At 45.8% G+C, this 27,445-nt stretch overlaps 1 protein-coding gene and 1 non-coding gene across 2 annotated transcripts in view; both read right to left on the bottom strand.

Moving 5' to 3' along the window:
* Window positions 1-27,445, bottom strand: part of DARS2 (aspartyl-tRNA synthetase 2, mitochondrial) — a 99,542-nt gene that overhangs the window by 63,216 nt on the left and 8,881 nt on the right. The window contains exons 5-7 of the mRNA XM_075320135.1: window positions 16,605-16,706; window positions 8,017-8,112; window positions 7,770-7,893 (exon numbers count right to left, since the gene is read on the bottom strand). Coding sequence (XP_075176250.1) covers window positions 7,770-7,893; window positions 8,017-8,112; window positions 16,605-16,706 — 322 coding nt within the window. The remainder of the gene's footprint in view (window positions 1-7,769; window positions 7,894-8,016; window positions 8,113-16,604; window positions 16,707-27,445) is intronic.
* Window positions 7,473-7,606, bottom strand: LOC142250221 (small Cajal body-specific RNA 3). Its single transcript, XR_012725154.1, has one exon.

Raw genomic sequence — 27,445 nt, 5'->3', positions numbered from 1 at the left:
ATGAGAGTACGTTCTCATTTATGTCCGTTTTTGAACGTTTGTATAGGGCGGTCATTCCAAATGTCAGATTGGATGGAATGATACGTTTATTCATCAAGAAATTTAATTTCCTTGATAATGCAGCTTGTGCGGTGGCATTAAATAAAAAGTCCCTATTCGAATGTACGACATTTATCAATTTTGTTAGAAGTCGCCAAAGTCAATCAAGACAGAAATTAATTAATTCTGAAAAACCAACACGGAAAAGGGAGAGTTTCCGTGAAAAACCAACAGTGTCTCCCAGATCCAGATATTTCTGTGACAGGGTATATGCAATTCGGAGGAAGATGCATACGTGTTATAAACCATACAATCCACCCCAATTTTTATCATCTAAAAGTCTTTTTTCACAGGAAAAACCCTTGTCACCAGTGAAGGGATCGATCACTGGGATTGAAAATCCCAGACAAATGATGAGTAATAGCTTTGAAAGACAGAAACAGGTGTCTTGTGCAGACTCTTTCCCTGGGTTAGGGTTTGATAGCCCGCGACAGCTGGGTGGTTTTTCAGAGAGAGACATTTTCTCTCAAATAAGAGAAAACCTTGAATTACATAAGTTCCGAGATTCCTATAAGTTCAAAGGGAATCTAATAAATCGAATCTTTGAAGAAAAAATTAGGTATGGTCTTCAGTTAAATAAAGTGGATTTCTGGGTAAATTAATTTTATTGTTTGATAAATATGTTTATTCATATACAGTGAATCTATGCACATATATATATATATATATATTAAAAGGTAGTGATAGTAAACCAAGGTCATATTTTCATTTAGTCAAATGATAGTTTAATGTTATAAATTAATAATTTGATCTCTGTATATGAATAATAATATTTAAAATAAAATAATAAGAGAAAGTAACGGATTTTAAGTGTTTCATTTTTATCATAAATATGATAATAATTTTATTCTTTTATTTCCCTCAGAATTTATCAGTAAAACAGATTGATGAAGTATTAACTTTTTATTTTTACATATGTTCTTGTCCTCAATCAGGTAACATATATTTTCTTGTGTAAGGTTAATTCGCGAAAGCATGATTGGATAATAATTATTATTTTCTCAGGTACCAATGGTCAGAGAAGTATACTTGAACGTTTTTTTTTATGAATATATATATCTCCTTTAGAGTTATTAGAAATGTAATCTGAGCTTTGGAAGTGTAGTAAAACTGCTTGCTGTTTTGGAATGGTGTTCCTTGCACGTAACCAGAGCATGACTTGGTACTAAAGCTAAAAATAAATGTTTGTTCCATGGTCATATGTACAGTGTGTAATACATTGGAATTTGTTTTTTCGAGAAGTACTTCAAATTAGTAACATAATTTTTGAAATGCGCATAGAATATTGAAAAAAAAGGATATGTGTTTGTCAGTTTCTATGTAGAAGTGTATGTTGGAAAAAACATGACAGTCTTGTGTGCATAGATGTGTCTTTGAATGATTGATTGTTTGAGCAGCTGCTAAAGTCAAAGTATTTGGATCCAGAGAGGGAGAGGAAAAAAAAGAGAATTTTTGTTTTAACTTAGAGGTTATAATATGTATGTATAATATTAGATAATAAGTTATAGTACATAAGTATAAATGAAGGAATTTATACCGGATATATATATCTTATTCTTAGACATTTCTTTAGTATAGAGATATTAGGATTTTTTATTAAGGGTTTATTCTGAAGAGTTACATTCGAGAATAAGGTTATAACGTTTTGATTTTCTTATATCTTTTTGTGTTAGTCACTTCTTTTACTGATACACAGATTGGTAATCATTTTTTCTTTTCAAATATGGAAGTGATATTTATAATATGGTCTTGAAGATATACCACACAAATTTTAATTTAATTTAATCTAACATATTAATTTTTATAATATCATATTTCATGATATTGAAAGGGGGAGGTTTGGTCTCAATCACACACATTTATATTTGATAAATATATGTGTTTACAGGATACTTTAATAATTAATATTTCAAGTACAAAGGAAGAATTGGGAATAAAAAAATATATTTGAAGTATATCATAATGCATTTATATACTAAGAGAAGTGTATTATTTGCAAGGTTACATGACTTAATTATTTTTATTGGTTATTGATAGGTTTGGTAATTTTATAAGATACTGGTAATATTAAGGTTATCTGGTAACATTAAGGTTATGTATTATTAAAGACATAGGTGTTATATACATAGAAGGCCTTATTTTTATTTCAAGTTTTATTTTTATTCCGATTTTTATTTTTCTTTTTATTCCTATTTTTTATATTAATTATTTTAATATTCACATTTTTAATTAAAATCTTAATTCTACAATTTTATTTTTTTCTTCAGATTTTAAATATCTCAATTGAGAAAACACTTCAATATTTAGTTCAGTAATATCTAATATAAGAATATTACTTTATTAAATATGAATCATATTAAAAGGGAAAAGTTCAATTTTTTGGAAGAAAAGATACTTTTTTCATCAATATATACAATTGTTTACTTTCTGGTAATACATTATTTTTATATTAGTATGTTAACTCAATAAGGGTGAAATATCACTTATAGTTACACATTTTCTTATAGTAGGTTATTTAATAAATAATAGACAAATCAAATAAATTAAATTAGAGTAATAAAGATGGAAGATCGAGGTACATCTAGGTTTACCTACCTATATTTACAAATAATATATATTATATTTTTAATCAATAATAATTTATAATGGGTATTATTGTGTTTTGATGGTATCATCCAGTCTTTTCTAAAAGGTTATTTGCTTTGATTTATAATTTACAAATGATCTAACTAAAAGCCACATTGTTGCCTTTCATATTTATAATATGATACATGTTATTAGGTACACATTATATTGTTTCATACTTTATATTATATTTTGGTTACATTCAACACATTGCCACCTATGGGTTTGTAAGGGTAATGCACCAACGACAATAAGATCATTACAAGAAAATACTATCGTCTATACCATTATGCAGTATTTTATCATTCTGAGTATCAATTACATTAATACTTCTACGATAATAATAATGACATGGTATCATAGTATTAGAGTTATGATACGCTGTGACATTTATTAAGTGATAGTTATTGCCATATTTGGTATTTAGATTAGGGAATGAAGTCAATCAAGATTACAGAAGATAAAACGACTTTATAATTTTCCTAAAGTTAAAAGGGATTCTGCAAAAAAGGTCCAAAAGGTAACGTCTCAAATAAGACTGTGAAACATACAATACACTTACCGTGCTTGCATCTCAGAAACGTAATATCTTTTGGTCCAAGGATGGACAATGACACATGGTCTGTGCATTAAGACCTCCCTAAAGTTACTAAGAAGAGCAATGACGTGTTAAAGTTAACCCCTGTCGTGCTGACCAAGAACGTCTTAACATCTGTCCAAAAGGATTTGACAACAGGCAGCATGGAGGATAAAAGGTGACTAATGTAAATTGCACTGCACAGACATCAAAGACTTTTGCTATTCTTCTACAAGTCATGAACTGTGGTTTATCAACATTGGCTATGGACTTTGCAATAAAAAATAAAGTTTATGGACTTTGATCTAACAATGATAAACGCAATATGGGACTGTATGAATTGGTAACCATTCATTTTTATCAAAGGATTTATTTCTAAGAGACTGTGTTTATGCCGGATTACATCGGAGATAAGAAGACATCAACTCAGAGGACATCATATGGTGACCGGATTTGGTTTTTGCATTTCTTTTTAGGTCTAGCGAAGTATAGTTATATACATTTTTATATGATTGATCAGTCACAGCCTGTCATAACATGAATCCACATTATTATATTATTGAACTTACATGAATAATGCAAATTAATTATTCTTCATCATTATTATTGATATTAATCCGCTATTGACAAATAAGGAAAGAAGATTTGTTATTTTAATGATGTATTAATTAATTTTCGGGGTTGCTCCACCCACTTCAAGGGGGAATTGTAAAATGATTAAAATTAATACATCTAGTTATCAAATATTTCATAGTAAGACATATACGTTCATAGTTCTGTTTATGCTGGAGGGCATAGGTTATTAATAAAGTTTATAAGGGTAAATATGCCCATATTGAATATACTTGAGTGCTGAGCATGATGGAGGGATATATTTAAATCCTTCCCGAAGCTTTCCGAAGTTTCCAGAAGGTTACGTAATATGGAACTATATTCAACTGTGTTACACTAGAATGCCCTATATGGACTGAGCAGCTGGTATATAATACACGATGGAGGGGGCTACGGGGGGCTCTCCACACTGCCTGCTGTGAGAAGACTCCAGTGCTGCAAGATATGACACGCTGAGATGACATCCCCTGCATTGCCGTTCAGGAGCCAAAGAGAGATGGGTAAAGACTTCCCATTGTTCAGTATGGACTAAATGAACTCTTTTTACATAAGCTATCAAAGTATATTATTTTTTTTCCTTTCTGTAACTGAACCCTGGCAACCATTTTTAAATAGATAAAATACATTTATTTTTTACATTTTTGAGGTCTTTTCATTCATGCGCCTTTACGTATTTGAAGAAAAATATATTTTAAGAGTATATTTTTTAACAGTAAACAGCGTAGTGTCAAAAAAATTCCAAACGCCAAAATTATGTTTTTTGGTCGCTGCATGTTTTACGCAAAATGCAATAACAGGCGATCAAAACGTAGCATCTGCGCAAAAATGATACCATTAGAAATGTCAGCTCGAGACACGAAAAATAAGCAGTCACTGAGCCATAGATCCAGAAAAATGAGAACGCTACGTGTTTCGGAAAATGGCACAAAACGTGCGCCACTTTTATTGGACAAACTTGTGAATTTTTTTGAATCCCTTAGATACAAGTAAACCTATACATGTTTGGTGTCTACAAACTCGCACCGACCTCAGGCATCATACCCACACATCAGTTTTACCATATAGTGAACACGGTGAATAAAACATCCCAAAAACTATTGTGCGATCACACTTTTTTTGCAGTTTTTCCACACAATATATGGTAAAACCTATGGTTTCATTCAAAAGTACAACTCATCCCACGAAAAACAAGCCCCCATATGGCAAGATTAACAGAAAAATAAAAAAGTTACGGCTCTCGGAAGAAGGGGAGCAAAAAACAAAAACGCAAAAACGGAAAGTGACCGGGGGCTGAAGGGCTTAAACAACATTTATTAAACTTTTTTTTTTTATCCACTGCCAGGTGTGATAATATGCCAATTTAATTACCGTATGTTAAACAACTGATCCACATATGATTGTATTATGTCAGTTCCGGTTCTTGTCTTTTTAAATTGTATGTGCACTCAGTGATGCTATGTGATCAAGGACGCTGCGAAGTCCGAAACGCGTCTTGTGTATGGTACGCACCAAGCCATATTAATGTCTATTTTGATGGAAATTCAATAAAGAGTGAAGTTTTTATTCTACCTACTGGACTGGATGCTGGATCCGTTTTTGTGATTGGATCTAGGAGTGGCCTTCCTTCTGTGCACCGTCCGCAATTATCTCCACTGGGTGAGCTGGAATTCCCCTAGTCTTGGATTGCCTCATTCAGATGTAGCAGAGCTGAGATGATGGAACACGCTACATCTGTCTCTGTTCTGCTACATCTAACCATCTCTCTACCCGGTCACTGTGCTTGGCCCTGCCTCGCCACTGCCATCATTCTGCTCTGCCCGCTGTCCTGTTCAGTCTGCTATGCCCCGCCATGCCGCTCTGCCCCTGTGCCCTGTCAATCTATTCTGTCTTGCCACTCTACCCCGCCGCCCTGCCTTGTCACTCTGCCCTTCCCTGCCCCTCCCCTGTCATTGTGCTCTACCCAGCCACGCTGCTCTGTCAGTGCTCTGCCCCACCACTGTGTTTTGTCACTCTGCTCTGCTACTGTGCCGTGCCACTATGGCCCCCCACTCTGTTAATCCCTGCCACGTCACTCTGCCGTAGCATCTCTGACAGCCTCAGCTCTGCTACATCTGAATGAGACAGTCAGCTGTAAGGCTACTTTCACACTTGCGTTCAGCGCATTCCGTCACAATGGAGAATAGCGCAGTCCGTTAACGCACTGCGCTATTCTCCATAGACTTATATGGACGACGCACTGTAACGCAAGTGTCTGCGTTGCATCCGCTGGACGACACAGCGTCGTTATTTTGACGCTGCGTCAGGCGGATGGAACGCTGCATGTAGCGTTTTTCTGCGCTTGGCGGAGTGTCAAAAAAACGCAACCTGCAGGAATCCGTTTGGCGTCCGTTGTTTTTATAATGGACGCCTATGGTGGCGGATTCCGTTAGAAAGCGTCATTTAACGGATTCCGTTAACGCATCCGTCTTTACACAACTGCGCATGCTCAGATGTGTAAAGTCAAGGAAAAAACCTATAACGGATTGCGTTATTTTGTACGATCCGTAGCATTGCGTTGTGCCACTATATGCAACGCATATGCATATGCTACGGAAGCCGTCCAACGCAAGTGTGAAACTAGCCTAAAGGTACTGTCACACATAACGAGATCGCTAGCGAGATCGCAGCTGAGTCACCGTTTTGGTGACGCAGTTGCGATCCAGTTAGCGATCTCGTTATGTGTGACACTTACCAGCGATCAGGGCCCTGCTGTGAGATCGCTAGTCGTTGCAGAATGGTCCAGGTCATTTTCTTCAAAGGCGATGTCCTGCTGGGCAGGACACATCGCTGTGTTTGACACTATGTAACAGGATCACAGTGACTGCTGAGATCGTTATACAGATCGCTACTGCGATCTGTATTGTTCTGCATCGCTGGTAAGATCTCACTGTGTGACATCTCACCTGCGACCTCCCAGCGACTTACCTGCGATCCCTATCAGGTCGCATCGTTTTTGGGATCGCAGGTAAGTCGTTATGTGTGAAGGTACCTTAAGAGATAAAGGGAGAGATGAGAAAGAACCAGGAGGTCTTCAGCTCTAGGAGTCCAGCTGAGGGAGAGCCCCTGCAGTCAGTGAGAGGCTCCAGGTCAGTGAAAGGAGCTGCTGCACTGTAACTCGAGCACCCCGCTGTGCTTGAGCACCCTAATGCTTGATCCAGTAATGAGCAGTGCCAAGCATGATCGCTCCTCACTACAGACAACACTTAATTCATTCTATTGAGGTATTTTTTGCTTATAAATATTTTTTTTTTCATTAAGACTGATTAAAATTTGCTGGCTGCTGAATGAGTTAACTGAGAGTCCATCAGTGAGAGCTGTTACTAAAGGGAGGGTTTTTTTCCAATTTCATCTTGTCTTTTATTAAGCTCTATGAGCACTGACCACATGAAAGGAGAGCTTAACTTTGATGTGGTCATAAATCATCCGGAGAGAAGCTCCCGTCTGCTATGTACTGGGGTCATAGAGGCACCAAGCTTCACAGCACAGTAAGATATATTCAGGAGTATACAGGCTTTGTAAATATGTGTGGAGAGGAACGATCCGGCTCAGCGTGCGCTGTAGAGAACCAGACAGAGATCTCCAGGACATTCTATAGGAAGCCTTGTACCGCGGGCAGACACTTCACTGCACACGAGGAGTCACTCAGCTTCCAAAAAACTGACAATTATGTATTACGGTCATGGCAATGACCGCAGGAGTCAATGGAAGGCATCCCAGGGTTGCTCATCAGTGGTGCACAGACAGGACAAGCTCTCTAGTACAGCGTGCAGCCTGCCTATCTTTGTTCTGCAGCACGGATCTCATACGTGACGCTTACCGTGCTGGTTACACAGATACTCCCTCATCCTCATAACCATGGTAGACCTCAGCCGGAGGTTGTACTGGAGCTGGGCGCTGCGGAGGTCCAGGTAACGATACTGCATCCTCAGCGACTCCGATTTCTAAAGGAAAAACAACTGATCAATAATTTTATCAATTGGTGTCGGAGGCGACACAACGTGTGCGATCATTCAGCACAAGGATATTAAGTATAATGTAAGGGAACATTTACAGAAACCATGAACCTTCACAGAGTCTTTAATCTCAAACGGCAGCTTCCTGCAGGCGTTCAACACGTGGACCTCCTTGGCTTGAACTTCAACCGCTCCTGTGGCCATTTTCTAAAAAACAAAAGAAAACAGAATGTCAGCAAAGAAAATTTCCAAATTTTTTTAACCTATTTTCTATAGCAGTAATGCAACTCCAATTTCATATATTCAATGTTTACATATTAAAGTATTTCACATTTCTGCTGTATTTCTTTGGTTACCGAATATATTCGAGAATAAGTCGAGTTTTTTTAGCACATTTTTTCAATGGTGAAAACTCCCCCCTTGGCTTATACTCAAAAGAAGGTCCCACAAAAAAATTGTCACCTGTCCTCTGTTCCAGCGGTGTCCTGTTATCTGTTTCTTGCGGATCATAAGCACAATAGACCCCTCGATGATCATGGCCGGTACACGGGGCTGCTGCTGTTGTCAGCAGCGCTTTACTACAGCTCCGCAAAGAATTCAACTGAAGTAAAGTGCTGACAGCAGCGGTGTGTACCGGCCGCGATCACCGAGGGGTCTATTGTGCCTGTGATCCACAAAGAAGGGAATTTTGTTACTTACCGTAAATTCCTTTTCTTCTAGCTCTTATTGGGAGACCCAGACGATTGGGGTATAGCTACTGCCCTCCGGAGGCCACACAAAGCACTACACTAAAAAGTGCAAGGCCCCTCCCCTTCTGGCTATACCCCCCCGTGATATCACGGGTTCTCCAGTTTTAGTGCCAAAGCAAGAAGGAGGAAAGCCAATAACTGGTTTAAACAAATTAACTCCGAGTAACATCGGAGAACTGAAAAACCGTTCAACATGAACAACATGTGTACCCGCAAACAACAAAAAAATCCCGAAGGACAACAGGGCGGGTGCTGGGTCTCCCAATAAGAGCTAGAAGAAAAGGAATTTACGGTAAGTAACAAAATTCCCTTCTTCTTCAGCGCTCTATTGGGAGACCCAGACGATTGGGACGTCCAAAAGCTGTCCCTGGGTGGGTAAAGAAATACCTCATGTTAGAGCTGCAAGACAGCCCTCCCCTATGGGGAAGCCACTGCCACCTGCAGGGCTCTTCTACCTAGGCTGGCGTCCGCCGAAGCATAGGTATGCACCTGATAATGTTTGGTGAAAAATGTGCAGGCTCGACCAGGTAGCTGCCTGGCACACCTGTTGAGCCGTAGCCTGGTGTCGTAATGCCCAAAACGCACCTACGGCTCTGGTAGAATGGACCTTCAGCCCTGAAGGAACCGGAAGCCCCGCAGAACGGTAGTCTTCAAGAATTGGTTCTTTGATCCATCGAGCCATGGTGGCTTTAGAAACCTGCAACCCCTTGCGCGTACCAGCGACAAGGACAAAAAATGCATCAGAGCGGCGCATGGGCGCCGTGCGGGAAATGTAGATTCTGAGTGCTCTCACCAGAACTAACAACTGTAAATCCTTTTCATACCGGAGAACCGGATGAGAACAAAAGGAAGGAAAGGGTATATCCCGATTAAGAAGAAACGCGGATACAACCTTAGGGAGAAACTCCTGAATAGGGCGCAGCACTACCTTGTCCTGGTGGAACACTAGGAAGGGAGCCTTGAATGACAGAGCCGCCAGCTTAGACACTCGCCGAAGCGACGTGATCGCAACCAGAAAGGCCACTTTCTGTGACAGGCGCGAAAGGGAAACTTCCCTCAGAGGCTCGAAATGCGGCTTCTGGAGAGCAACTAGTACCCTGTTCAGATCCCATGGATCTAACGGCCGCTTGTACGGGGGCACAATATGACAAACCCCCTGTAGTAACGTGCGCACCTTAGGAAGACGTGCTAGACGCTTCTGAAAAGAACACGGATAGTGCCGAGACTTGCCCTTAAAGGGAGCCGAGCGACCAACCTCTTTCCCAACCAGATTGCAGGAGGGAAGGCAAAGTAGGCAATGCCGATGGCCAGGGAGACCCTCCCTGAGCAGAACACTAAGATAAGAATATCTTCCACGAGTTGTGGTAGATCTTGGCAGACCGCGGCTGGCTAGCCCGTCTCATGGTGGCAATGACGTCGTGCTCACGGTCGACCGACGGTGAGATGCCACAGATCACGGTACCACGACCTCCCCGGCCAGTCTGGGGCGACGAGGATGGTGTGGCAGCAATCGGTAGCTGGAACTGTGACCAATCCTGAGCCAAGGCGCCTGTCGCCAGAGCTCTTTGATCGTAAGACCGCGTCATGAAAATCGGGACCTTGTTGTTGCCGAGAAGCCATGACGTCGACGTCCGTCTTCATCCTGCGTCTACAGAATTCTTGCAAACAAACGGGTGCAGAGCCCATTCCCCTGCGTCCACGCCCTGGCGACTGAGGAAGTCTGCTTCCTAGTGTCGTACGCCCGGGATGTGAACAGCTGATATGGTGTATGCTCTGTCTTCTACCCATAGCAGAATCCGCCGGACCTCTTGGGAGTCTTGTCGACTGCGTAGTCCGCCTTGGTGGTTGGTGTATACCACCGCTGTGGATAGTCCGACTGAATTCGGATCTATTTGCATTCCAGCCACTGCAGGAAGGCTTGCAGTGCAAGATACACTGCCCAGAGCTCCAGACCACTGAGTTGAAGAGTGGACTCCTCTGAAGATGGTCTTTGACCGTCTGGAAAAGCTAAAACTCGCCTCTGGATGAGGCGCCTCCTTGAAGGAGAGACTGTCCCCTCGTCTGTAGTGAACGCTGTTTGTCCAGCGGAAGCTTCACTATCGCTGAGAGAGTGTGAAAACTCTCCAGGAGATGCCAGCGATTGGGTTCAACCTTGAAAAGTTGAAGACCCACCCGAAACTCTGGAAAGGGTCCAGCGCCATGTTCAGGTTGTGTTGGCATGCTTGTAAAGGAAAGTGCCTTGACCAGTAGATTGCCCAAGTAAAGGATCACAGAGTGACCGTGAGAGCGCGGGACTGCTCCCTCTGCTGCCACGAACTTGGTGAACACCCGTGGGGCTGTCGCCAGCCAAAGGGTATGGCTACGAAACGAAATATTCTCGTCTTTAATAACGAATCGTAGCCAACGCCGGTGCCTCGGAGCAATCGGCACGTGTAGATAAGCATCCTGATGTCTATTGAAGCTAGGAAAACTCCTTGAGACAGAGGGGCAATGACGGAGCGGAGTGATGCCATCCGGAACCGCCTGGTTTTCACGTGCTCGTTAAGCAGTATAAAGTCCAGAACGGGACGGAAGGAGCCGTCCTATTTTGGCACCACGACCAGGTCGGGGCAAAATGCGTATCTGGTTCCTGAAGAGGAACAGGGATTACCGCTCTTTCCGCCTGCAGAAGAGCCTCGGCTCGGTCGGTGCGGTAGTTTGAAAACAAACTGACTCTCACTCACAGGCCCTCAACCTGCGGTAGGTAAATGCCGCTAAAGCGGGGGAGGCTGCCCCCCCGCGGTTGCGGAGTGAGAGGGCTGAAAATTATGAGGAAAAACGCTTTGGTAGCGGATCCTCCGGCTGCCTTCCCCGGGCGTGAATTGAGCCCGCTAGGAATCTATGCCCTTCTGGGCTTTTTGAGTCGTCTTGGATAGTTGAATGATTTCATTCAACCCTTACCAACAGACTATCACTAGATAAAGGCAACCTGGTTAAGCACTTTGTTGGAAGCAGCCTCTGTTCCAATCTCTCAACTACTAGCCTCTGCGTAAAAACACGGAGTTGGCGGATGCCACTGACGTCCGGCTCGTAGAGTCTCAGACAGCAATAACAGCATGATTCGCCATGCCGACATTGCGAGTTAAAGACGCTGCTGGGACCGAGAGTACCTGTGACAGCGACCCTCTGCGCAATACTAGCTGAAATAGCTTGGAGTGCCTTCACGGCTGCGACTGCCGGAGCAGCCGACCTGCCGATAGCTTCATAGACAGATTGCAACCAGAGGCCAATCTGCCTGTCAATGGCCTTTTGAAGTGAAGTCCTATCCACCACTACAACTATAGATCTAGCTGCAAGCATGGAGATTGGGGGATCCACATTTGGATACTGGGTCTAGCGCTTGACCACGTCAGGGGGAGCGACACGTGTCTCATTAATACGGTCGGAGAAACGCTTATCGTGATAAGCGTGTCGTTTCTGGACTGCGTCTCTGGAGTCAGAGTGCTAAACAAGTACTCAATATATAGAGATTTCTCTTGCTGTGAAGCTGACCCCTCCACTGGAGGAGTTGAGGGAGAAATACCCAACCTTTCGTTGATGGACGCAATAAGATTATTCACTATAGCGTCACCATCCGGTGTATCCGGATTGAGAGCGGTGTCAGGAACAGAGTCCTGAACAGCTACGTCTGCCTCATCGTACAGAGAGTACTCCAGCTGGGACCTTGCCCAGTGATGTAGTCGAGGGCTAATGCCAGCGAGCCCGCTGAGGCCATCTGGGACTGTCGACCGTGTCGGATGCCTGCTCTCTGGGATGCCTGGAATCACTCTGGCGCCTTGAGATGCTCCAGATCAGGGCGGCCAGGGTCATTGCAACCATATTGCCCACGGTCTGCTTGGGGTGCAAAGTCTGTAAGATGTCAGTCATAGTCACAGACAATATATCAGCGGAAAAACTGCAACTTCGTCCCTGTCTCTGGACAGAGATCACAGGTGGTTCCTTTGGCCACATATAGCAGAGACCCCGGTTGAGCAATTGCACGCACTGGGGGTCCTGAAACCGTATGACATGCAGTACAAGCAGCATAGAAAGCCCGTGCATTGGCAACTTGTCTTTTTCTGCTGTTGTTGTCTAGCTATCTAAGAGCCTAGCCGAGGATAGCGACCGTACAGTGAATAGTCATACAAGCATGAAGTACAAATAAACACTTCAGCACATGTAGTACACACAGCATTGAAAACTTGTGGCTTGGCACATTTGCTCTTCTGCTGCTGTTGTCTATTTATCTAGGAGCATGAGACAAGGATAGCGACAAACAGTGAATGTATAGCATACAGCATGACAGTAAACACTGCAGCCCATGCAATCCAAGCAGCATTGAAAGCTTGCGCGTTAGCACCCTAGCCTTTCTGCTGCTGTTGTCTATTTATCCAGGAACATTAGCCAAGGATAGCGACATACAGTGAATGTATAGCATACAAGCATGACAGTAAACACTGCAGCCCATGCAAGTCAAGCAGCATTGAAAACTTGTGCCGTAGCACCATTGCTCTACTGCTGCTTTTGTCTGTTTATCTGGGCGCATTAGCCAAGAATAGCGACATACAGTGAATGTATATCATAACAATAAACCGTGCAGCACATGCAAGCGAAGCAGCATTGAAAGCTTGTGCCTTAGCACAAATTGCTCTACTGCTGCTGTTGCCCAATCTGACAGTAAACACTGCAGCACATGCAAACGAAGAAGCATTGAAAGCTTGTGCCTCAGCAGCATTGCTTATTTGCTGCTGTTGCCCAGAATAGCGACAGTACAGTACAGTGCATAGCATATCAGCACACAGCCCAAAAGCCCACTTCAGCATTAGTGGTGTCAGTTGCTTACCGCCCGCACAAGAGCGGGTGCGAGGTCGCCCAAAAACCTGTGACTGGTTCCGTTCTCCCAGAGTGGAAACCATAATGGCTGCCGGCTTCTCTTCCCCGTCCTGTGCAGAGGGGCGGGCCGTGGGCGAGCCCCAGCCAAGAGCGGGAACCCGGCGTCTCACTGTGTTCAGTGAGAGGGGGCTGGAGAATGCAAAGCAGACTCCAGCTCCCTGCGCTGAGCTACTGTACAGCGTCCCGCCCCTCCTCTGACTGGCAGGGCTGGGGCGGGAACGAAACGAAAAACTAGGCCACAAAGCCGGGGACTCTAGTAATAAGCGCGGCCGTCCCATGTGCACGGCCGACGCCGAAGTCCCCCGGCGCACCACAAGTCCCAGCCGCGCCACAATGTAAAAAACAACCAGCAGCGGCCGGCGCGGCCGTTTTCAATACATAAATTCACTCAGCAAAGCTGCAGTGAATAATAGCACCAGCGCTCCGCGCTGTTGTCCCCGGCGCACTAACACTCCCAGCAATGCTGGTGTGTGTGTGCGCGATGTGTACGGGGACACAGAGTACCTTGATGTAGCAGGGCCCTGTCCCTGACGATACTCAGCTCCATATCCAGCAGGTTCTTTTGGGTCTGTGGATGGAGCTCGGTCTCTGTGCCTGGAGACCGGTAAGATCCCACTTCACCCAGAGCCCCTCATGGGGATGGGGAAGGAAAACAGCATGTGGGCTCCGGCCTCTGTACTAGCAATAAGTACCTCAACCTTACAACACCATCCACGGGTGAGAAGGGAGCATGCTGGGAGCCCTATATGGGCCCTCTTTTCTTCCATCCGACATAGTCAGCAGCTGCTGCTGACCAAAATCTGTGGAGCTATGCATGGATGTCTGACCTCCTTCGCACACAAAGCTAAAACTGGAGAACCCGTGATATCACGGGGGGGTATAGCCAGAAGGGGAGGGGCCTTGCACTTTTTAGTGTAGTGCTTTGTGTGGCCTCCGGAGGGCAGTAGCTATACCCCAATCGTCTGGGTCTCCCAATAGAGCGCTGAAGAAAAGCAGATAAGAGGACACCAAGGGAACAGAGGACAGATGAGAATGACTTTTTTTTTTGTGTGTGTGAACAACGGCATAATATGGGACGAGAAGGGGACCAGTAGGAGGACATTATTAAAGGATAGGTACATTACTAGAGGGCTCATTATTACAGGATGGCGGAACAAGGATGGGGTACATTACTACAGGATGGGACACAAGGATGGGCACATTACTAGAGGGCTCATTACTACAGGATGGCGGCACAAGGATGGGGTACATTACTACAGGATGGGGCACATTACTACAGGATGAGGGCACAAGGATAAGCACATTACTATAGGAGGGGCACATTACTACAGGGCACAAGGATAAGGCAAATTACTATAGGAGACAAGGATGGGGCACATTAATACAGGAGACAAGGATGGGGCACATTACTACAATGGGGGAACAAGGATGGGCACATTACTACAAGGGGGAACTAGGATGGGGCACATTACAATTTATTGGTATCTATTTTTATTTTTGAAATTTACCAGTAGCTGCTGCATTTCCCACCCTAGGCGTATACTCCAGTCAATAAGTTTTTTCAGGTTTTTGTAGTAAAATTACGGACCTCAGCTTATACTCGAGTATATACGGTATACTGACAAGTCTCAGCTTGCACCTGTTCACACTTGTCTTATTCTTGAAGATACTCGTCAGTTTTTTAATATCTGTAGTACACTCCCCTCTGGCTGAGCACTCATCCCATCAGCCTAGGGGTGTTTTAATTAGAGCTGGATCCTCCTTGCCCTTAAAATTGTATGCTTTCAGCCTGGTCAGAGAGCTATAAGGTTAGGGTCCCAACAAAGGGATACGCCTTGTCGCTGGCTATTGGGCTCACATAAATTGGCCAAACTGTGCAAGTACCTCATAATTTAACCAAGTTTCTATAGCAGTAATACAATTCCAATTTCATATATTCAATGTTTACATATTATAGCATATCAGAGTGGTGTATTTTTGTAAGTTACAGAGTGAGAGCCAAAACAAGCAAACATTGATAGGAATTTGGATCTGCATTACTGCTATTGAAACTATGTTTAACCCCTCCACCCCTGGCCGATTTTCAGTTTTTCAATTTTTTTTTCCTCCCCTTCTTCCGAAAGCCGTAACTTTATTTTTCCGTCAATTTTGCCATATAAGAGCAGTACTTTTAAATGAAACCATAAGTTTTACCATATAGTGTACTGGAAAACCGCAAAAAATTCCATATGCGAAAAAAATTGCAAAAAAAAAAAAAAGTGTGATTGCATGATTGCTTTTGGAATACTATATTCACTATATGGTAAAATTGATGTGTTGCTATGCTGTCTCAGGTCGGTACAAGTTCGTAGACACCAAACATGTACAGGTTTACTTTTATCTAAGGGGTTAAACAAAAATCACAAGTTTGTCCAAAAAAAGTGGCACACTTTTTCTGCGCCATTTTCCATGACCCGTAGTGCTTTTATTTTTCGGGATCTAGGGCGCAGTGATGGCTTATTTTTTTCGTCTCAAGCTGACTTTTTTAACGGTACCATTTTTGCACAGATGCTACGTATTGATCGTCTGTTACTTTATTTTGCGGCGACCAAAAAAAACCGTAATTTTGGCGTTTGGCATTTATTTGTCACTACGCCGTTTACCAATCAGATTACTTGATTTTATATCTTGACAGATCAGGCATTTATGAATGCGGAGATACCAAATATTTTTTATCTTTTTAACCCTTTAATTTTCAATGGGGCGAAAGGGGGGTGATTTGAACTTTTAGGGGTTTTTATTTTTTTTTTCTCTTCGTGGCTGAGTTGCTGCGGTTCCTTCTACTTCTCAGTAATATCACTCACACCTGATGGGGGAAGATGTAGGTGGAAGAAATGTCATGAATGGACTTGTTACCCCGGTGGCTGGCTCCTATTACTGGACTGCGCTGGTATCAGTGCGCTCCGCACCACCGGCCGTTCTATCACATGTTCTCCCTATAGTGTCTGTATCACTGTCAGGAATGGTAGCTTACACTATATTCAGGACACAATGACTCACCAGATTCTCCTGACCAGATGGTCGGGGTATGACCGTCCCTTTAACCACCAGCACAGACTCTAATGGGACCCCACTCATCATTTCCTTAAGCTGGGAGCCCTGCTATTAACACAAAGCACAGAAAGTCAGAGGAGTAAATAATGATGAAGACTGTGCAGAGACGCTGAGCGTATACCGGCTACCTCATCACTGAAGCAATTTAATTCATGAGAGTAAGATCTGCACATTTCTTTGCCTGTATTATGACAAGTTGCCTAAAGACCCAAACAAGAAGCTTCAGATATCTCTATAATGCAGTTTGTGTGGGGGTTTTTTCACCAAGGTGCTTCTTTAAGAAAAAGAAGATGACAACATATACATACTAGAGATTTTTGTAACAAAACCCATGATTTTTTTTTTTTTAGATGCATGTCTCACTCTTTACCAAGTGACAAGTGGTATTAAATGGATCTTCCGGGCTGAGAAGAAAATTCTGCGGTCACAATATGGCAGCTGAATTGTGAGAGCGTGCAATGCCCACACTGTCATGATTCGCTATATTTACAATACGAGTGACTGGTCACACAGGACCATATATAAGCAATTAGAATTCTTACACTCACATGACGACCAGATTCTCTGCTGCTTCTATCAATAGAACATTGAGAAGCGGGACGTGGTCGTTAAATTATATATATAATACGCACACAGACACACACACACACACACACACACACACACACACACGGTCACATGAGTAAATCCACGCAACGAACAAGGTTGTAGTAATCAACTGCTGTACAAAAACGTTTGTCCTTCATTACATCATTTTAAAATCCTGAATGAGAGAGAGATATATATATATATTATATATTTTACATTGGGATATGGTTTTTTTTGATTTACATAAAAATAATATATAATATTTTTATGTAAATAAAAAAACAAACATATCCCAATGTAATAGAGATAGATATATAGAGAGAGAGATATATAGATGGATAGAGATATATAGATAGATATAGATATATCTATCTATATCCATCTATATATCTCTATCTATCTCTATATATCTATCTATATCTATCTCTATCTCTATTACATTGGGATATGTTTGTTTTTTTATTTACATAAAAATATTATATATTATTTTTATGTAAATCAAAAAAAAACATATCCCAATGTAAAATATATAATTTATATATATTTTTTTTATTTACATAAAAATATTATATAATATTTTTATGTAAATAAAAAAACAAACATATCCCAATGTAATAGAGATAGAGATAGATACAGATATATAGAGATGGATAGATAGAGATATATAGATGAATATAGATAGATATATCTATCTATATATCTCTATCCATCTATATATCTCTATCTCTCTATATATCTATCTCTATTACATTGGGATATGTTTGTTTTTTTTATTTACATAAAAGAAGGGAATTTTGTTTACTTACCGTAAATTCCTTTTCTTCTAGCTCTAATTGGGAGACCCAGACAATTGGGGTGTATAGGCTATGCCTCCGGAGGCCGCACAAAGTATTACACTTAAAAGTGTTAAGCCCCTCCCCTTCTGCCTATACACCCCCCGTGCTCCCACGGGCTCCTCAGTTTTGGTGCAAAAGCAAGAAGGAGGAAAAGATTATAAACTGGTGTAAAGTAGATTCAATCCGAAGGAATATCGGAGAACTGAAACCAAACAACATGAACAACATGTGTACACAAAAAAACAGGGGCGGGTGCTGGGTCTCCCAATTAGAGCTAGAAGAAAAGGAATTTACGGTAAGTAAACAAAATTCCCTTCTTCTTTGTCGCTCTATTGGGAGACCCAGACAATTGGGATGTCCAAAAGCAATCCCTGGGTGGGTAAAATAATACCTCGTAATAGAGCCGTAAAACGGCCTCTTCCTACAGGTGGGCAACCGCCGCCTGAAGGACTCGTCTACCTAGGCTGGCATCCGCCGAAGCATAGGTATGCACCTGATAGTGTTTCGTGAAAGTGTGCAGGCTCGACCAGGTAGCCGCCTGACACACCTGCTGACCCGTAGCCTGGTGCCTCAAAGCCCAGGACGCGCCCCCGGCTCTGGTAGAATGGGCCTAGAGCCCTGAGGGAACCGGCAGCCCGGTAAGCTTCGAGAATTGGTTCCTTGATCCACCGGGCCAGGGTTGATTTGGAAGCCTGTGACCCTTTACGCTGGCCAGCGACAAGGACAAAGAGTGCATCCGAGCGGCGCAGGGGCGCCGTACGAGAAATGTAGAGCCTGAGTGCTCTCACCAGATCTAACCAGTGCAAATCCTTTTCACATTGGTGAACTGGATGATGACAAAAAGAGGGTAAGGAGATATCCTGATTGAGATGAAAGGGGGGTACCACCCTTGGGAGAAATTCCAGAACCGGACGCAGAACCACCTTGTCCTGGTGAACACCAGGAAAGGGGCTTTGCACGACAACATTGCTAGCTCAGACACTCTCCGAAGTGAAGTGACTGCTACTAGGAAAATCACTTTCTGCGAAAGGCGTGAGAAAGAAATATCCCTTATTGGATCGAATGGTGGTTTCTGAAGAACCATCAGCACCCCGTTCAGATCCCAGGGTTCTAACGGCCGCTTGTAAGGATGAACGATGTGACAACCCCCTGCAGGAACGTGCATACCTGTGGAAGTCTGGCTAGGCGCTACTGGAAAAAACACAGAGAGCGCTGAGACTTGTCCCTTAAGGGAGCCGAGCGACAAACCCTTTTCCAGTCCAGATTGAAGGAAGGACAGAAAAATGGGCAAGGCAAAAGGCCAGGGAGAAAAACCCCGAGCAGAGCACCACGACAGGAAATTTTTCCACGTCCTGTGGTAGATCTTGGCGGACGTTGGTTTCCTAACCTGTCTCATAGTGGCAATGACCTCTTGAGATAATCCTGAAGACGCTAGATCTAGGACTCAATGGCCACAGTGTCAGGTTGAGGGCCGCAGAATTCAAATGGAAAAACGGCCCTTGAGACAGCAAGTCTGGTCGGACTGGTAGTGCCCACGTTTGGCCTACCGTGAGATGCCACAGATCCGGGTACCACGACCTCCTCGGCCAGTCTGGAGTGACGAGGATGGCGCGGCGGCAGTCGGCCCTGATCGTGCGTAACACTCTGGGCAACAGTGCCAGCGGAGGAAACACATAAGGGAGTTGAAACTGCGACCAATTCCGAACTAAGGCGTCTGCCGCCATAGCTCTGTGATCGTGAGAGCGTGCCATGAATGCCATGACCTTGTTGTTGTGCCGGGACGCCATTAGGTCGACGTCCGGCCTCCCTCAGCGGCAACAGATCTCCTGAAACACGCCCGGGTGAAGAGACCATTCCCCTGCGTCCATGCCCTGGCGACTGAGAAAGTCTGCTTCCCAGTTTTCGACGCCCGGGATGTGAACTGCGGAGATGGTGGAGGCCGTGGCTTCCACCCACATCAAAATCCGCCGGACTTCCTGGAAGGCTTGCCGACTGCGTGTTCCGCCTTGGTGGTTGATGTAAGCCACCACTGTGGAGTTGTCCGACTGAATTCGGATCTGCTTGCCTTCCAGCCACTGCTGGAACACTTTTTAGGGCAAGATACACTGCCCTGATCTTCAGAACATTGATCTGAAGCGAGGACTCTTGCTGAGTCCACGTACCCTGAGCCCTGTGGTGGAGAAAGACTGCTCCCCACCCTGACAGACTCGCGTCCGTCGTGACCACCTCCCAGGATGGGGGTAGGAAGGATTTCCCATGCGATAATGAAGTGGGAAGAAAGCCACCCCCTAAGGGAAGCTTTGGTTGCCTGAGAGAGGGAGACGTTCCTGTCGAGGGACGTCGGTTTCCTGTCCTATTTGCGTAGGATGTCCCAATCAAGAGGACGCAGGTGAAACTGCGCGAAAGGAACTGCCTCCATTGCTGCCACCATCTTCCCCAGGAAGTGCATGAGGCCCTTCAAGGGGTGTGCTTGACCTTGAAGGAGAGATTGCACCCCTTTCTGTAGTGAACGCTTGTTGATCAGCGGAAGCTTCACTATCGCCGATAGGGTATGAAACTCCATGCCAAGATATGTCAGCGATTGGGCTGGTGTCAGATTTGACTTTGGAAAATTGATGATCCACCCGAAACTCTGGAGAGCCCCCAGAGAAGCGTCGGGGCTGTGTTGGCATGCCTCTTGAGAGGGTGCCTTGATCAGCAGATCGTCCAAGTAAGGGATCACCGAGTGACCCTGAGAGTGGAGGACCGCAACTACTGTAGCCCTGACCTTGGTGAAAACCCGTGGGGCTGTAGCCAGGCCGAACTGCAGTGCCACGAACTGCAGGTGTTCGTCTCCTATGGTGAAGCGCAAGAAGCGTTGGTGCTCTGGAGCCACCGGTACGTGGAGAAAAGCATCTTTGATATCGATCGATGCAAGGAAATCTTCTGGGGACATTGAGTCGATGACGGAGCGGAGGGTTTCCATCCGGAACCGTCTGGTCTATACGTGTTTGTTGAGCAGTTACGGGTCCAGGACAGGACGGAAAGACCCGTCCTTCTTTGTAACCACAAACAGGTTGGAGAAAAACCCGTGACCCTGTTGCTGAAGAGGAACAGGGACCACCACTCCTTCTGCCCTCAGGGTGCCCAGCGCCTGCAGAAGAGCCTCGGCTCGCTCGGGAGGCGGGGATAACCTGAAGAATCGAGTCGGGGGACGAGAGGCGAACTCTAACTTGTAACCGTGAGACAGAATGTCTCTCGCCCAACGGTCTTTTACCCTTGGCAGCCAGGAGTCGCAAAGGCGGGAAAGCCTGCCACCAACCGAGGATGCGGATTGAGGAGACCGAAAGCCATCAAGAAGCCGCTTTGGTAGCGGCACCTCCGGTGGTCTTTTTGACTTAGACCGCCATGAATCGGAGAGCCCTTGATCTATTCAGAGGCCTTTTGGACGAGGAGAATTGGGACCTGCCCGCGCCCCGAAAGAACCGAAACCTCGACTGCCCCATCCTCTGTTGGGGTATGTTCGGTTTGGGCTGGGGTAAAGATGTATCCTTTCCCTTGTATTGTTTGATGATTTCATCCAAACGTTCGCCAAACAGTCGGTCGCCAGAAATTGGCAAACTGGTTAAACGCTTTTTTGGAAGCAGAATCTGCCTTCCAGTTCCGTAGCCACAAGGCCCTGCAGAGTACCACCGAATTGGCGGAAGCAACCGCCATACGGCTCGCAGAGTCCAGGACAGCATTAATAGCGTAAGACGCAAATGCCGACGTCTGTGTGGCTGCGTCAATTTGCGCTTGACCTGCTGAGATAGCTTGTAGCACCCATACGGCTGCAAATGCTGGTGTAAAAGAAGCGCTGATAGCTTCATAGATGGATTTCAACCAGAGCTCCATCTGCCTGTGAGTGGCATCTTTGATTGATAGACGCTATAAGATCGTTCACTATGGCGTCCCCGTCAGGCGTATCAAGATTGAGAGCGGCCTCAGGATCAGAATCCTGATCAGCTGTCTCCGCTTCATCATCCAGGGATTCCCCCCGCTGAGACCCTGACCAATATGAAGATGTCGAGGGAATTTCCCAGCGAGCTCGCTTAGACGGTCAGGGGCTGGGGTCTGTATCAGAGACCTCACTCTGGGATCTATGAGACACCCCGGGGAGACCTCTGGTCCAACTGAGGTGGGCCAGGGAGCAATGATTCAACAGTGCCCCTGTGCTGAGATACCGGTCTGGATTGCTCAGTGGATCCTGCCGGCAGAGGGGTCGTACATGCGGCGCAGGCAGCATAGTAAGCCTGTGGTTTGGCGCTCCTGCCTTTTATGGGCGCCATGCTGTTGACTTCCCTGAGCAACACAATATATATACAGAATCAACTGTGCACCATACAGTGTAAAGCATATCTTATAAACATATGATTTAAAATTACACTCCTGCACAAATGTGGCTAGCACCACAGATGCTGCATACCCCCCACATAAAGCGGTTGTGAGGCCACCAGGGTCCCTGCCTGGGTCTGTCAGAATTTGTCCCCCTCTGCAGCATTCAAGGAGCTGACAGGAATGGCTGCCGGCTTCTGAGGAGAGGACAGTGAGGGGGGTGGAGTATGCAAAGCATGCTCCAGCCCTCAGTGCTGCTCATCCTGTGCAGCGTCCCGCCCTTCCCCTGCTTGTCAGGGCTGTGGGCGGGAGGAAGAAAGACTAGGCCGCAAAAGCCGGGGACTCGAGTAATAAACGCGGCCGCCGTAAAAGCGCGGGCGCGCGGAAGTCCCCGGCGCACTACAAGTCCCAGCCGCGCCTCAGTGTCAAAACATGGCGGCGGCGGTCAGCGCGGTAGTCTCCCTACATAAACACACTCAGCGATGCTGAGTGTGTAATGGCACGGCTGCCGGCGTCCTGAGAGAGGAGGAAGCCGTGGGCGTGACCCTTAGAAAGTGCGGGAACTGGTGCCTCACAGTGCAGTGAGGGGAGTGGAGTATGCAAAGCATGCTCCAGCCCTCAGTGCAGCTCGTCTGTAAAGCGTCCCGCCCTTCCCCTGCCTGTCAGGGCTGTGGGCGGGAGGAGGAAACACTAGGCCGTACAAGCCGGGGACTCAAGTAATGAGCGCGGCTGCCATAAAAGCGCGGCCGCGCGGAAGTCCCCGGCGCACTACAAGTCCCAGCCGCGCCTCAGTGTTAAAAACATGGCGGCGGCGGTAGTACGGTAGTCCCCCTACATAAACACACTCAGCGACGCTGAGTGTGTAATGGCACATTAACCCGGTCAGCGCCGTGGTCCCCGGTGCACTAGCACACCCAGCAATGCTGGAGTGTTGCTGTGCGCGGTCCCCACAGGGACACAGAGTACCTTCAAGTAGCAGGGCCATGTCCCTGAACGATACCCGGCTCCTATCTAGCAGAGTCTTAGGAGCTGTGGATGGAGCACGGTCTCAGTGCCTGGAGACCGGTAAGATCCCACTTCACCCAGAGCCCTGAGGGGGATGGGGAAGGAAAACAGCATGTGGGCTCCAGCCTCCGTACCCGCAATGGATACCTCAACCTTAACAACACCGCCGACAAGAGTGGGGTGAGAAGGGAGCATGCTGGGGGCCCTATATGGGCCCACTTTTCTTCCATCCGACATGGTCAGCAGCTGCTGCTGACCCATCTATGGAGCTGTACGTGCGTGTCTGACCTCCTTCGCACAAAGCAAAAAACTGAGGAGCCCGTGGGAGCACGGGGGGTGTATAGGCAGAAGGGGAGGGGCTTAACACTTTTAAGTGTAATACTTTGTGCGGCCTCCGGAGGCATAGCCTATACACCCCAATTGTCTGGGTCTCCCAATAGAGCGACAAAGAAATATTATATAATATTTTTATGTAAAACAAAAAAAAACACATCCCAATGTAAAATATTATATATATATATATATATATATAAATAAAACACAGGGGAATCTTGACAGTGTGCGCATTTAACAGTCACGATTTGGCGTTCTGCAGTCTCATAGAAAGACCTCAGGGATTTATTTTTTTTTTTAGAAAAAAAAACTTGAAAAAGGATTGTCAGGTTTATTGAAAGATAAAACATATATATATTTTTAAATTGATGACTATTGGGTTAATGCTTTTTCTAAGGGGGAAACTTTAGACCTCATTATAGCTTCTCATACAGCCAGATCAGATCCCATACTTTGCACTGATGAAGGGCATTCACTCCGAAACACCGTGTCTGCAAATTGAGGTTCTGATCTGGCATAAATCCTAAGTCATATGTCTCCTTTCTCCCTGAAGAGAAACTTTGCATACTTTTTATATGCACACACGGAGTTGCACATAGAAAAAGTTACGACCGGATGTGACTGGCACACGTTTTTATATGGCCAGATGATTGCAGCCTAACACAAATAGTCCACCGATTACCCTATGATGGTGCTATAGGGAAGAAGGGAATTTTGTTTACTTACCGTAAATTCCTTTTCTTCTAGCTCCAATTGGGAGACCCAGACAGTGGGTGTATAGCTACTGCCTCTGGAGGCCGCACAAAGAACTACACTTAAAAGTGTAAGGCCCCTCCCCTTCTGGCTATACACCCTCCCGTAGGAGTACAGATTCCTCAGTTTTAGTACCAAAGCAAGAAGGAGGAAAGCCAATAACAGTTTCAAAAACAAATTCAATCCGATAACTAGATCGGAGAACTTAAGAAACAACGTGAACAACATGTGCACCCGAAAAAAACGAAACCCTAAAAGCAGATAGGGCGGGTGCTGGGTCTCCCAATTGGAGCTAGAAGAAAAGGAATTTACGGTAAGTAAACAAAATTCCCTTCTTCTTTTTCGCTCCTAATTGGGAGACCCAGACAGTGGGACGTCCAAAAGCAGTCCCTGGGTGGGTAAAAAGATACCACATGAACGGGCTGTCATACAGCCTCTTCCTACAGGTGGGCCACCGCCGCCTGGAGGACCTGTCTACCTAGGCTGGCGTCTGCCGAAGCGTAGGTATGCACTTGATAGTGTTTGGTAAACGTGTGCAGACTCGACCAGGTAGCCGCCTGGCACACTTGCTGAGCCGTAGCCTGATGCCTCAACGCCCAGGACGCACCAACGGCTCTGGTAGAATGGGCCTTCAGTCCAGATGGAATCTGAAGCCCAGCAGAACGGTATGTGTGAAGAATTGGTTCCTTGATCCACCGCGCCAGGGTGGATTTGGAAGCTTGCGATCCCTTATGCTGACCAGCGACTAGGACAAAGAGCGCATCCGAACGGCGTAGAGGCGCCGTGCGAGAAATGTAAATCCTGAGTGCTCTCACCAGGTCCAACAGATGTAAACCCTTTTCAAATTGGTGAACTGGATGCGGACACAAAGATGGCAAAGTGATATCCTGATTGAGATGAAAGGAAGAAACCACCTTGGGAGAAAACTCTGGAATTGGACGCAGTACTACCTTGTCTTGGTGAAATACCAGGAAGGGAGATTTGCAAGATAACGCCGCTAGCTCGGACACTCTTCGAAGAGACGTGACCGCTACAAGAAAAACTACCTTTTGTGAAAGCCGAGAAAGGGGAACCTCTTTCAAAGGCTCGAAAGGCGGCTTTTGAAGAGCAAGGAGAACCTTGTTCAGATCCCAGGGTTCCAATGGCCGTCTGTAAGGAGGAACGATATGACAAACTCCTTGGAGAAACGTGCGTACTTTAGAAAGCTGTGCCAAGCGCTTCTGAAAGAATACGGATAACGCGGAGACTTGACCCTTAAGCGAGCTAAGGGACAAACCTTTTTCCAACCCAGACTGCAGGAAGGAAAGAAAAATTGGCAATGCAAATGGCCAGGGAGAAAACCCTTGAGCCAAGCACCACGCTAAGAATATCTTCCACGTCCTGTGATAGATCTTAGCTGAGGATGGTTTTCTAGCCTGTCTCATTGTGGCAACAACTCCCTGAGATAAACCTGAGGCCGCTAGGATCCAGGACTCAATGGCCACACAGTCAGGTTCAGGGCCGCAGAATTCAGATGGAAAAACGGCCCTTGAGACAGCAGATCTGGACGGTCTGGTAGTGCCCACGGTTGGCCTACCGTGAGATGCCACAGATCCGGGTACCACGACCTTCTTGGCCAATTTGGAGCGACGAGTATGGCTCGCTGGCAGTCGGACTTGATTTTCCGGAGAACTCTGGGTAACAATGCTAGAGGTGGGAACACATAGGGGAGTCGGAATTGCGACCAATCCTGAACCAACGCGTCTGCCGCCAGCGCTCGGTGATCGTGAGACCGTGCCATGAAAACTGGGACCTTGTTGTTGTGCCGTGACGCCATCAGATCGACGTCCGGCGACCCCCAGCGGCAACAGATCTGTTGAAACACGTCCGGGTGAAGGGACCATTCTCCTGCGTCCATGCCCTGGCGACTGAGAAAGTCTGCTTCCCAGTTTTCCACGCCTGGGATGTGAACTGCAGATATGGTGGACGCTCTGCTTTCCACCCACGTCAAAATCCGCTGGACTTCTTGAAAAGCTTGGCGACTGCGTGTTCCCCCTTGGTGGTTGATGTACGCCACCGCCGTGGAATTGTCCGACTGAATCCGAATCTGCTTGCCTTCCAGCCATTGTTGGAAGACACGCAGGGCAAGATAGATTGCTCTGATTTCCAGAACATTGATCTGCAAGGTGGACTCTTCCTGAGTCCACGTCCCCTGAGCCCTGTGGTGGAGAAACACCGCTCCCCACCCTGATAGGCTCGCATCTGTCGTGACCACTGCCCAGGACGGGGGAAGGAACGACTTTCCCTGTGACAATGAGTTGGGGAGAAGCCACCAACGTAGAGAGTCCTTGGCAGTCTGAGAGAGGGAGACAGTCCTGTCGAGGGACGTCGAATTCCCATCCCATTGGCGCAGAATGTCCCATTGGAGAGGGCGCAGATGAAACTGCGCGAACGGGACTGCCTCCATTGCTGCTACCATCTTTCCTAGGAAATGCATGAGGCGCCTCAGTGAATGCGACTGGCTCTGAAGAAGAGATTGCACTCCAGTCCGTAGCGAGCACTGCTTGTCCAGTGGAAGCCTCACTATCGCTGATAGAGTATGAAACTCCATGCCAAGATAAGTCAGAGATTGGGTCGGGGTTAGATGAGACTTTGGAAAGTTGATAATCCACCCGAAAGTCTGGAGAGTGTCTAGCGCCACCTTCAGACTGTGTTGGCATGCTTCTTGAGAGGATGCCTTTATAAGCAGGTCGTCTAGGTACGGGATGACCGAGTGACCCTGCGAGTGCAGAACAGCTACTACTGCTGCCATGACTTTGGTGAAGACCCGGGGGGCTGTTGCCAGACCGAAGGGTAACGCTACGAACTGTAGGTGCTCGTCGTGTATGACGAAGCGTAGGAAACGCTGATGCTCTGGTGCAATCGGCACGTGGAGATACG

This window comes from Anomaloglossus baeobatrachus, chromosome 8 (assembly GCF_048569485.1).
Source record: "Anomaloglossus baeobatrachus isolate aAnoBae1 chromosome 8, aAnoBae1.hap1, whole genome shotgun sequence".
Lineage (NCBI taxonomy): Eukaryota > Metazoa > Chordata > Amphibia > Anura > Aromobatidae > Anomaloglossus > Anomaloglossus baeobatrachus.
This window is presented reverse-complemented; position numbering and strand designations above follow the sequence as displayed.